Source organism: Myotis nattereri (genome assembly GCF_964212035.1).
Source record: "Myotis nattereri genome assembly, chromosome: 1".
NCBI classification, from domain to species: Eukaryota; Metazoa; Chordata; class Mammalia; order Chiroptera; family Vespertilionidae; genus Myotis; species Myotis nattereri.
This window is the reverse complement of record NC_138075.1, coordinates 172,466,448-172,478,853: the sequence shown is the minus strand read 5'-3', so window position 1 is coordinate 172,478,853 and position 12,406 is coordinate 172,466,448. Positions and strand designations below refer to the sequence as shown.

The 12,406-nt window shown below is 43.5% G+C and overlaps 1 protein-coding gene across 1 annotated transcript in view; it reads left to right on the top strand.

Moving 5' to 3' along the window:
* Positions 1–7,810, top strand: part of LOC308532179 (E3 ISG15--protein ligase HERC5-like) — a gene marked incomplete at both ends in the record, with an annotated part of 42,968 nt that extends 35,158 nt beyond the window's left edge. Inside the window, 5 exons of the mRNA XM_081109477.1 lie at positions 1,129–1,195; positions 3,313–3,383; positions 6,505–6,688; positions 6,773–6,875; positions 7,605–7,810. Of these exons, the coding sequence (XP_080965603.1) occupies positions 1,129–1,195; positions 3,313–3,383; positions 6,505–6,688; positions 6,773–6,875; positions 7,605–7,810 (631 nt within the window). The remainder of the gene's footprint in view (positions 1–1,128; positions 1,196–3,312; positions 3,384–6,504; positions 6,689–6,772; positions 6,876–7,604) is intronic.
* Between the last annotated feature and the right edge of the window lie 4,596 nt (positions 7,811–12,406).

Sequence of the window (12,406 nt, the reverse complement as noted above, 5' to 3'; positions counted from 1 at the left end):
TTAGGCTTTTATCATATAGGATTAGCAATGTTTTAGTTCTTGTTTGGGGAGGCAGGTTCACAGGTGTTATTCATAAACATACTCATAAATAAGCCATATATGGCCATACAATGAGAAGATAGTGAACCAAATGTTGTGATGAATCCAGTTTTGTCATCTGAGTTCCCTGACCTCACAAAAATACATGCATAAAAGATGGTGTGTTTTATATCACAGTATCATAGCAAAAAATCCAGCAGGGGAAAAAATCAGCTTCATTTCCACCATCTCCCAGAGGGAGACTTCCCCAGTGACATGTTTCCCTTCAGAAAGGGTTAACCAAGCTCTTCCAAGTTATCCCTGTACCATTTACATAGTTCCAGCTGCACAGATCTCACAGGACTGTAGGTAAGGCTCCCATAAGCATCATTCCTACTGGCCTCAGGGTTTATTGGCAGGAAAGGAATTGGTCTCAACTTTACATCCCCTTTGCCTACCATATTAAGTAGTTAATAAGTGTTTGTTGAATGAATAGAGAGGTAAAGGAGTAAATAATACATAATGAGACATATTACATTAAACGTATTTATAAAGTTCAGAGGATGGAAATAGAAAACGACTGGCTGCTCCCATTCTGATACAACCTCTGTTCTCACAAATGCCTGGAAAGAATTAAGGTAGTCAAATGCCAGGTCTGTCTGGCGCTTGATGATACTGGGACAGCAGATACAGAGAAGGTCCTTTGACCTATCTATCCACTCCACAGATCTGAGCGATGCCTGATATTTAAAAGGAGATCTATTGTTTGCTCTGTAAGTAAAGTCCCAAAGCTTAAATAAAGGTAACACCAATTTGAATGAGTTTCAGTGTCAGTAAATACGTTACCAGTCCTTTTCTAAAATAGACATCTACGATGACGAAGTAAAGGAAGTTAGGGCAGTAGAAGAGTAGGAATCAGGTGGGGAGCCTGCAGAATTGTAGGTAAACTTCTAACCTCACATTTAAAGATAGCTGAGGTCTCAAGTCATGGTGGTGCAGTGAACTGTACCTGACTTCTCACCTTCAGAATAGTCACGCACTCTTGTTTATTTACAAGGTGTATCTAGTGATCATTGTTATTTTTCTTAAATGAAATTATTTGTTCTTTAGGAGTTTGCAGATACTTCTGGATGATGAAAGTGATGACTTTGAAGAAGTATTTTATGTCCATTTTAATGTGAGTAACAGTGAAAGCCAGATTACAGATCAGATTTAATCTGATTAACCCTTTACATACTTGCCTAAACATGCACCCTTTAATGAAAAAACAAATTTCTGAATTAAGTTAATGTAAAAGGTTATTCCCTTCATTTTTTATGAGCTGGATGTGCCAGTTGGATTTTACTGTGTAACAGACAACACCTAAACTTAGTGACAGAAAACAGCAGATAATTCTGTGGTTTCTGGACTGGGCCAGCGTGGCTGAGCTGGATGGCCGACAGTGGCCTCGCACCGTACCTGGTCGTTGGCAGGCTGGCCCTTGGCAGGTGTCAGCTGGAACAGCTTGTCTCTGTTCTGTCTGTTATCATCCAGGAGGCCAGCCAAGGCTTCTAAACTGGGTCCAAAGAGATGGCAAGCCGCAGCACACAAGCTTCTTTTCATGCTTTTGCTTCTGTCAGATCCCATTGGCCAGACTATTTCACAAGGTTACCTCCAGATTCAAGGGCTAAAGAAAGAGACTCCCCCTCTTTTTTTAATTTAATTGTTGGTGTTTTGTTTTCTTTAATGTATTTTTATTGATTTCAGAGAGGAAGGGAGAGGGAGAGAGAGAAACATCAGTGATGAGAGAGAATCATTGATTGGCTGCCTCCTGCACACCCCATACTGGGGATCGAGCCCATAATCTGGGCATGTGCCCTGACTGGGAATCGAATCATAACCTCCTGGTTCATAGGTTGGCACTCAACCACTGAGCCATGCCAGCCGGGCCAGACTCCCCCGTCTTGGTGGGAGATGTTGTGGAGACATATTGCAAAGGGACAGGAATACCAGGATAGGAGGAATTTATGGCTAATTTTCCAAGTCCACCACACCAGGTTTGTCCTGAGAAAAGTGAATACTGAAATATGGCAATTTCCCTATTTACCTTTTTTTTTTTGTATTTGCATTTGCTATTTATTATCATCCTAAATAAAAAATAATTATTAACATGAATTTACCACACATCTTTGTTTTGCAATGCCAGTTTAAAATGCAAATGTAACAGCATTTAACTTACATGCTAAATCACCAAAATTCCATAGTTCATATTTTGCAGTTCATACATGCACATATATTATGTATTTAGTTCTTAACCAGAGCACTGGGCACACTGCATGAAACTAATTCCACTGTTTTTATTTCACTTCTTCATACATGTGCATTCTATCAACATTGTCCAACTCCAGTTTACTGATGATTAAGGAGGATGAACAGGAACTGGTTGGCTTATCTTTTCTTTTCCTTTGATGTTATCGTTTTCAGCATACGTTGTTAGCTAATACAGGAAAGTCACCCAATAGGATGTGACTGGGTCCCTGGTCCTCGTGTTTCTCAGAACTCCATTGCATTCTTTCTGCACTGGAAACAAGTTCTGGTTGGAAAGGAAAGTGTGGTCTCTTTGGTTTGTCATCACCACCACACCCCCACCCCACACCCCCGTCTTACTCAGCTGTAGATACAACATACTGAACTTGTTCTCACTTTGAGTCTTGCTGAGCTCCCATGCATCATGGGTTCACTGTAATTCTACGCTTATTAGAGCATCACGAACTCTATATGCAAATGGAACAGCAAGGAATAGCAGCAGACACACACATTGCCCGAATCTCATCTGCTCACAGGAATGCTCCACTTTTCCATCTGACTTCACTTGCAAAACATAAGTTCTAAAATAAAATTATTAAGAATTTCAATACAGTGAGGGACCCAGACATAGAGCTCTGGGCTACCATTACAGGTCACATGCCTAGGAAACCAGGCCGGGTTGTCAGATATTGTTTGCAAACGTTTTATTTTAGGTTTGTATGTGAGAGTGTGATATGTGTATACCTCCCCCTTCTTCTCCCTTCCCCCACCTAATTACTTTTTCAGTATTATCAGTTAAAATAGATAACTTGAGTTTTTTAAGTTTATTTTTCATTCTGCATGAAAAGCTGGTAATTTTTATTTGTACATTCCTTGCTTGTTTTGTGACAAACATGTACAATTCCACCTATTCTTGAGGAAAAAAGATATGCTTCAAAGTGTATTTGCTGATGATAGACTGTTCACGATTATTTTGGAGATGCTATCTGAGTTTATTTGTGGTTACAGGTGAATTGGGACAAAACTGATGTAGACTTAATTCCTAATGGAAGTTGCGTAATTGTCAACCAGACTAACAAGTAGGTACAAAGAAGTGAAATGTTTGTTTTCTTTATACACTGTCTGTTTCACTTGGCTCTAAAAATTTATTGTAGCTATATAACTTTTCATTCCCAGTTAATTTTTAATAAGGTGGAGAGTTGCTGTGTGCTGGGTGTGTGTCTGTGTGGAGTGTATATTCTGGTAGGGAAGAAATGGCTTTCTCATGGAGGCCTTCCCTAATCCTCCTATCTAGAACCAACCACCAACCTTTCTCTCTAGCCCCTTACCCTTCTTTACCTTTTCTTTTCATGTCACACTTTACCTACCTTTAGACTTTATTTGCTTATTTCCTTGCCAGTGTTTCCCCCACTATGCTGAGCTGCATGATGGCAAGAACTCGGTCTTTCTTGCTCACCACTATACATCCATTACCTCGACTAGTCTACACTAATGTCTGGTCCATAGCAGGCACAGAGTATTTGTTAATATTATTAGTCTAGGGGCCCAGTGCATGAATTTGTGCACCTTGAAAGGAACTGTGGGCTGGGAGGCTACGGTGAGCATGGGGGTGGGTCTTGGCCCATCCTCTGCACTCCTGCCCTGCCCATCCCACTGCAGCCCCTGGTCCCCTGTCTGCCAGCAACCCTGCTTTCGCCATCACTGCTCCCACAGGCTGACGGCACGGAGCAATTGGGGCTGGCGCCAGCAGAAGGTGTGAGCAGCGGCTGCTGCCCTGATTGCCCCTCAGGAGCAGAGGGAGGTGGAGAACGCCTGAGGGGAGGTCAAGGCCAGTAGCTGCTGCTCGCACCTGCTGACGGCGCTGGCGCCAGGCGCCAGCAGCGGGTGCGAGTAGGGCTAGTGCTTGCAGCGGGTGCGAGCGCCGGGCAGGACCACGGTGCACAGAAGCAAAGCATTTTCAGTAACCACCAGAGGCTTGCCCCGATGACAGTGACTGGCGCCCCACCTTGGTCTGGCGCCCCTGCTCACCTGCTCCGCCATCTCATTGCAGCCAACACCTGCCATGTTTCGTGCTCTGCTGCCAGTGCCCACCATGTTCCACGTGCGCCCGCTGGTGGTCAGTGCACGTCATAGCGACTGGTGGTTCTGTTGTTATGAATACTAGAGACCCGGTGCATGAAATTCGTGCACTTGGGGGGTCCCTCAGCCCGGCCTGTGCCCTCTTGCAGTCCAGGAGCCCTCAGGGCCCCTCCAACTGATAGGCCTGCTCCATCAGTTGGACATCCATAGCGCTCCCACCACCGCTGCTGCGCTTGCCAGCCGTGAGCCTGGCTCAGGACTTCTGACTGAGCAGTGCTGTGGGAGCACACTGACCATCAAGGGGCAGCTCCTGTGTTGAGCGTCTGCCCCCTGGTGGTCAGTGCGCGTCATAGCTACCGGTCGTTTGGCCATTTGGTTGATTTGCATATTAGCTTTTTATTATATAGGATAGATAGATGCCACTGTGGTATCTTCCCTTCCCAACACCTTATGGGACTTAAAGGAGTACAATGTGGGATTATAGAATGTTCCCTTGATAGTTGGTCCTAGTGAGCATTCTGCCCTAAGGCAAATATTTTTCTATAATTTTTAATCTTTATTTTAAAAAATCTTTGTATTGCAGTGTAACGTTCAGAAAAGTGCACACATGATAAGAGCACAGATCAAGAAATAAAACATATCCAGCTCTATAGTATACTAGTGGCCCGGTGCATGAAATTCATGCACATTAAAAGGGAATTAATTAGAGGAAATACCTTAATGTTGCTATTTGCCCTTTCTCTATAATAGAAGTGTCAGAGATGAAAGAAAATTAGTAAAATGTATTTGAAAATCTTCCTCCTGTCAAGAGTCCGAGGCATGCCGCAGGACCCAGAGTCAAGTCCCCGCCCACCCGCGTGCCCCTCGAAATCGCGCCAGACCCAGACCCAGCTGGCCCCATCCCCATTGGGCGAGATCCAGACCCAGCTGGTCCCACCCCTGTCAAGCCCCGCCGGGCGGGGGACACAGCCTCAGAGCCCCCGTCAAGCCCTGTGGGTGGGGGCGCAGCCTCAGGTTCCCCGTCAAGCCCCGCTGGGCCAGGGGCATGGCCTCAGGTTGCCTGGCGCCAGGGCAGGGGGTGCAGCATCAGGTCCCCGGGCCTGGCACTGGGGCAGGGGGCATGGCCTGAGGTCCCCCCTCAAGCCCCACTGGGCGGGTGGCACAGCCTCAGGTCCCTCGCCCCGGCCCAGCATCTCACAGCCTCAGGTCCCTGGTGATCGCTCCTTACTGCTCATTATGGGAACCCTGCCTCTGCTGTGGGCGCAGCCATCTTGTGATGGCATGATGGAGGCAGGGTCAATTTGCATATTACCTCTTTATTATATAGGATTTTATGAATAGATCCCGTTTACCCATAGTATTATTGATGGATATAATAAGGTTTTCTGCCTCTTAACAACTCCTTTTTGCTCAGCCCTTTAGCCTGACAGAATTGGCAAATGTGCCAGAGGGAGGGAAAAACTACAAGTAAAATGCTAGACTCTCATCAGTGAGCTTCCCTTCTCTCTGAGTCCAAAGGTCTCTCCAGTCTTGTCTCAGATGTGGAAGCCTGGAGCTACATGTTTTTTTTTTATATTGCTTGCCTTTTTGTAGTTCTTATTGCAAGCATTTGCTACCTACCAGGTACTCCGTTATAGCTAGAAGTGTAAATCCCTTCTTTATTTGTGTTAAGCTCAAATAATTACTTCTATGACAAATTCAGACATTATAGAAAAGTATAAAATTACTCTTCTGACAAATTCAGACAATACTGAAAAGTATAAAATAAAATAGGAAATTTCCCCCATCTCCCAAGCCCATTTCCCAGACATGACTGTTAGCAGGTCAGGTTTAATTCTTCCAAACTTATTCTATTCTAATCAATGTCGATTCTCTTAACTCTGTGACCCTGAAAAATCACATGACTTCACTGCATCTCAGTTTCCTCTTCACTAAACTGTTATAAAAATGTGCCTGAGTTTCTTGATTAAATTAGATAATATGTGAAAAATGCCTATAACAGTCCAACCACTCAGTTGCTAAGTGGTCCAGCTCTTATCTTTAGCTGCCTCCTTCCCGCCTCTCCTCCCATTTTTCTTTGGAGTATTGCAGTAAGCTGAAATCATTTTTGTTTCATTAAAGGACAGACTATGTTTCTAAGTATGTCGATTACATCTTCAACATCTCTGTAAAGGCCGTTTATGAAGAATTTCAAAGAGGATTTTACAAAGTATGTGACAAGGAGATTATTGATTTTTTCCATCCTGAGGAACTAAAGGATATGATTATTGGAAATACAGATTATGACTGGGAAACATTTGAAAAGGTATATCATAAATGCCAAGTGGCTTGAATTTAAATTTCTTTTCTATTTCCTGAATATATATATATTTTTTGCATTTTTCTCCAGAATGCACGTTATGGACAAGGATATGACAATTCACATCCCACCATAGTCATGTTTTGGAAGGCTTTACACAAGTTGACTTTGGAGGAAAAGAAGAAGTTCCTTGGTAAGTGTTAAGTCAGGAAAACATTTATAATCTTCTGTTCTTTTTTTATGGAATAAGAACATTTTATTTGTCTTAGGCACCATTTGCAACTAGGAATGGAAGAGCCACTCCTAGTCCAGTTGAATGTCCTCTATGCCAAGTTGTCACCACATCAAAAAATAAATGTTAATAGAGATATTTTTTCCTGTTTTCCACCCTGCCTATTGCTTTAATGTGTTTTTTTCTTCATCCGAGCTAAATAGTGAGCCTTCTTTCTATAGTTAGTTCCTTGCACCCTCTCACTTCCAGGCTTTCTCTGAAACTCCTGCCCTGCCTTGAAACTTCACCCACCTCCTTTGCCCCTCTAAACCTTTCCCTCCTTAAAGGCCCAGCTTAATTCCAAACATTCAGAAGTCTTCCCCAGTCACCCCAGCCTGGTTCTCTCTTCCTGCTCTGAACCCCATAGCATTTACACCCCATAGCAGCCCTTATTTCTATGACACCCTTTTTGGCTGTCTTACACCCTTTTATTTCTTGTTTTTGCCCTTTTTTGCACAAGAGTCTAATATTCCCACCAGTCATTGAGGGTAGTGACTGTGTGTCAGACTTAGTTATAATATGATCCCCGGTGCCGTCTAATGCAGGACTTTGCACATGGGCCCTCAGTAAATGTTTAAAATAAAAGTATTTTCTCTTGATAACTGTTGGTGATTCGTGAAGCAGATCACTCAATTTCATTTTGTTTTTTAGTGTTTCTTACAGGAACTGACAGAATTCAAGTAAAAGGTTTAAAGAGCATGAAAATAACATTTTGCTGTCCTGAAAACGTGGGTGAAAGAGATCCCATAAGAGCACTTCCATGCTTTAGCCTCCTCTACCTCCCTAAGTATTCTACCATGGAGAGAGTGGAAGAAGCGCTTCAAGCGGCCATCAACAGCGGCAGAGGATTGGGCTGACCCTACCTCATACCCTTTACTCCTTTTTGGGAACATTTTCAAAAATAAAATGAACTCAAAAGTTTACTAACAAAAAAGCCTTGCTGATTATTCAATATGTTTACCTATTTATTTTATAATCTCTGTTTTTGCATGTAAGATCTATTAGTTACTAGAGGCCTGGTGCTTGAAAATTTGTGCACTGGTGGGGGGGGTCTCTCAGCCCAGCCTGCTCCCTCTTGCAGTCCAGGAGCCCTCGGGGGATGTCCAGCTGACCTGTGGGCCAGCTGGCGAGTGGCCAGCCCTGCCCCCCACCACCCCACTGCCACTGGTGGCCTCCCTCTGCAGGAGGCAATCGGCAGGCCGATTGGGAAACAGCACCGGCTGGCTAGCGGCTGGCCCTGCCCCCTGGTTGCCCCTCTGCCGCCACCCCCCCCATCTCTGTCCCCTCCATCTGCCCACTGGCACCCACTTTGGCTGGCCTGGCACCACCCATTCACCAGCACTGCCCCCCACCGACCAGTCATTCTACTGTTTGGTCAATTTGCATATTAGGCTTTTATTATATAGGATGATATAGATTAGGCATTAAACAAGGCAACCCCAAAACACAGTGCATTAAATAAGGCAGTAGTTTATTTTTCTCTCATAAACATCTGGGTAGTTTGTCCAGGGCTGAAGTTGTGCTTCTCCCACTCAAACTGCTGTAATAAATCACAGATGATTTCCCTGTTGCAAATTTTGGTGGAAACTAGCCCATTTCCGTCTTGTATCTATTGCATTTGAAACTGTTGTCTAGTTTCTCCTCAAAACTGTCATGAACTGCTAGACTGTGGCTTTCTTTTTCTCGGCTTCTTTCCCGTCTCCTTTACCTCTTTTCTCGTACACTCCCCTGACCTAAAATGATAGTGCAGTCCTGTTTGCTCACTCTCCATAGACTGCATATCCTCTTCATGGCTTCAGTTATTCTTCCCATGCTGACGCTACTCATCTGTCTCTCTGACCTACAGGAACTGATGATATATTCCAGGACCACAGCTATTTTTCTATCTAGTCTGTGTCTACCTGCATGCCCCTTGGCTCCTTAATCTCAACATCTTTAAGGAGGAAATTACTGTTTTTCCTGTATTCCAGTTTGTGGTACCACCAATATCTCCAGGTAGAAGCCTGCAGTCATCTTCCCTCCCTCCCTGTTCTTCACCCTCACATTCAATTATCGGTCTTGTCCTGACAAGTCTTGTTCTAAGTCTGTCCAACCCCCCGTCAATGCTTTAGTTCAGGCTCGCATCATCTGTCCCATCACGGCAACAGTCGCCTCCCAACTGGTCTTGTATCTAGTCTGACACTCTGCAATAGAACATTCTGTGAAGCTAGAAACCTCCCATATATGCACTGTGCAATACGGTAGACCCTTGCTGTAGATAAGGTTCGTTGATAGTAATGGGAAAAACAGAGTTTAGAGCTGTTCTCTCAGTATGTGGTTATTTAAAATTAACATAAAATTCAGTTCCTCCGTCACAGTAGCCATGTGAGTGCTTAACAACTACCTATGACTGGCAGCTACTGTACTGAGAAGCACATGGAACACTTGCTACCGCAGGAGTCCACACATGCTAACCCTCGGTCATTTTGAATGTTTCTTTTTCTTTTTTCCTGGAAAGAAGAGCCATAATGTTCATCAACTGCACAAATTAAAAAGTTGGTCAGTAAAGCCCAGCTCCCAGGTCCTTCCTGTAAGCTCCAGCCCTGCCTCCCACCATAGCCTTGCACACACAGCCGACTCCATTCTAGTTATCTGTAACTCGTTTTCCTGAGTGGGCCAGGCTCCTGTGTTTTCACCCATGCTTTTCTTCTGCCTGAAACCTGTTCTCATCCCACCTCTATCTTTCAACTGCTGCCTTCAATTCCACCTCCCCCTCTGACTGAGTGATCTCTACTTGTTCCTTGGGATTCACTTCAGCTACCATTGCTATCTAGCAGATGCCATGAAAATGACTGAAGGATTGTGGACTATGGCCACTTAGCTCAGCATTTCGCAGGTGCTGTTGTCAGTGGTTCCATCAGTTAGCCAAAAGTGCCACCTGGTGGCACATGCAGGAAGTAGCAATTCCAATAGCATCTCACTAAAAGGGACAAAACTTGTAGAGGACAGGCCTTTCTCCCAACTACACAATAGTAGTGAGACTACTGTTTCTTGGCTAATTTCACATTCTCTACCTCACTTAAAACTGCTGCCAGGTCTGGAAGTAGGTATCATCCTTTTCACCTGACAGATGCAGAGTCTGAAGTTCAGAGAGACTTCCTTAAAAGCCCATTTTTCAGGATTGGAAAAAAGTGAAGAAGGAGAGTAGGTCATGACAAGTCCTTTATTGCTCCCTCAGAGTGGGAAATTGTCACTTAGAAAGCTGATAGGGCCCTAGCTGGTTTGGCTAAGTGGATAGAGTCAGCCTGCAGACTGAAGGGTCCTGGGTTCAATTCTAGTCAAGGGCACATGCCCGGGTTGCGGGATTGATCCACAGTAGGGGGCATGCAGGAGGCAGCCAGTCAGTGATTCTCTCTCATCATTAATGTTTCTGTCTCTCCCTCCCTCTCTGAAAGCAATTAAATTTTTAAAAGCAAATACTATTTTTTAAAGAGCTGATAGGATCTTATTTATGAGGTGATTAAAGATGACCCGTCAGTGGTGGCAAATAAGAACACTAAGGAAAATAATCTTGTTTAAAGACTCTAAGGAATCAAGAGGGCTATCATTTGGAAGCCAGTTAATTATTGGGGAAGAGTCACACTCAATGTATTTCCCATGGTGGGTTTCCAGAGCTACAAGTGGAGGTGGTGAGTCACGTCAGTGTGTGTGTGGCATGAGCTATGTAATGGGAAGCTAGTGAAGAAGTCCCATTAATGGTTGGAAGCCAGGATGATTTGCTAGTGAGGAACTTGGGAGGTCCCTGAAAAACATGGAGGATTTTCAACCAAGGGTGTTGTATCTGAGGGTCAGAAGTTGCACATCATGGTGGACAAAACTTAGAAGCCTTAAGACCTACATTCCACTTTCAGCTATGCCTCTAATCAGCATTTGACCTCCAGCAAGTAACTTGGAAATGCTGTGCTGTGCCTTAGCCTGGACATTTAGATAGTGCTTTTTTGGCAGGGGGAGGGGTAACAGCTTTATTGATATGTAATTCACATCACATGTAATTCAGCTAAATAAAGTTTGCAACTCAGTGTATTTAGTATATTCACAGAATTATGCCATAATTGCCACAATTTTAGAACATTTCATCTCTCCAGAGAGACCCTGTACTCTTCACCCCCAGCCCTATGCGACCTCTAATCTACTATTTCTGTAGATTTACCTATCATGCACATTTCATGTAAATGAAGTTAATATAACTGACTTAGCATGTTTTTAAGGCTCATCCATGTTGTAGCATGCATCAATACATCATTGCTAGTTTTTGCCAAATATCTGTATTCATGCACCATTTTATCCATTCATCACATGGACATTTTGCTTGTTTTGGGCTCTTAAGAATAATGCTGCTGTGAACATTTGTGCACAAGTTTTCGTGTAGACACATTTTCAATTTTCCTTGAGTATGTATATACCTAGGAGAGGAATTGCTAGGTCGTATTGTAGCTCTGTTTAACTTTTTTAGGTACTACCAACTGTTTTCCAAAGAAGCTGTAGCACTCTATATTCTCACCAGCAGTGTATGAGCCTGAGAAATTTTTAAAACTTCAGATCTATTAAGAGTGCCAGTGAAATAACAGAAACATTATAGTTCTTCCCCCCTTTTGTGCTGTTATCATGCATAGTTCATCTACATGTTACAGCCCAACAATACTTTGTGAGTTTCATTAATTTAATGTCTCAAACTGAGAAAAGGAGAACAAGTATATATTGGCATCATTTTTATATCAATCCTCTCATGTACCTTTTCTGGTTCTCCATTTGTTCCTGTGAATTCAAGTCAACCATCTGGTGTCATTTCCTTACTCCAGAACAGCTTTCCTCCCATCCATTTACTTTGTGCTGTTAATGGCAATATAATACAGACCCCAGTTGTATACATATTGTTTTACATAGTTGCTCTACAGATCCGTTCAGAAAAGAGGAAATATGCATTTACACTTTTATAAAATCCCACATTTCCTTTACCTGCTGTGCTCCTCTGGAGAAGGTACATAACCCTCAGTTAGGAGATGGAAGCGGGAGCCCTGCGTTCTTGGCTGCACCCTCCTGGAGTGTCAATCACTCTGAGCTGAGAGGAGGCGGGAAGACGTGAGTGGTGGTTCAAGCGCCACAAACTCTGCTGTAGAGTTTTAGATTTTCTTGTTTCTCATTTGGCTGTATGCCCTGAGAACAATTTCCAGAGACTTCACGTGGTTGTTTTAAATTTTGCCAGGTAGGTTGTTTCACTGGGGAATTGGTTTGCAGAGTTCCTTGTGCTGCCATTCCAGTAGTCAGTATTGCTTGGCTCTTTACAAAGTGCTTTCACAGGTAATTTAATTTGTTCCTCACAAATGTTTAAAAGAAGCACAAGGAATTCTAGTCCTAAAAATGAAGTTGAGATGTTAAGTAATTTGCCTAAAATTATAAGGCTTGTTCAGAGCCAC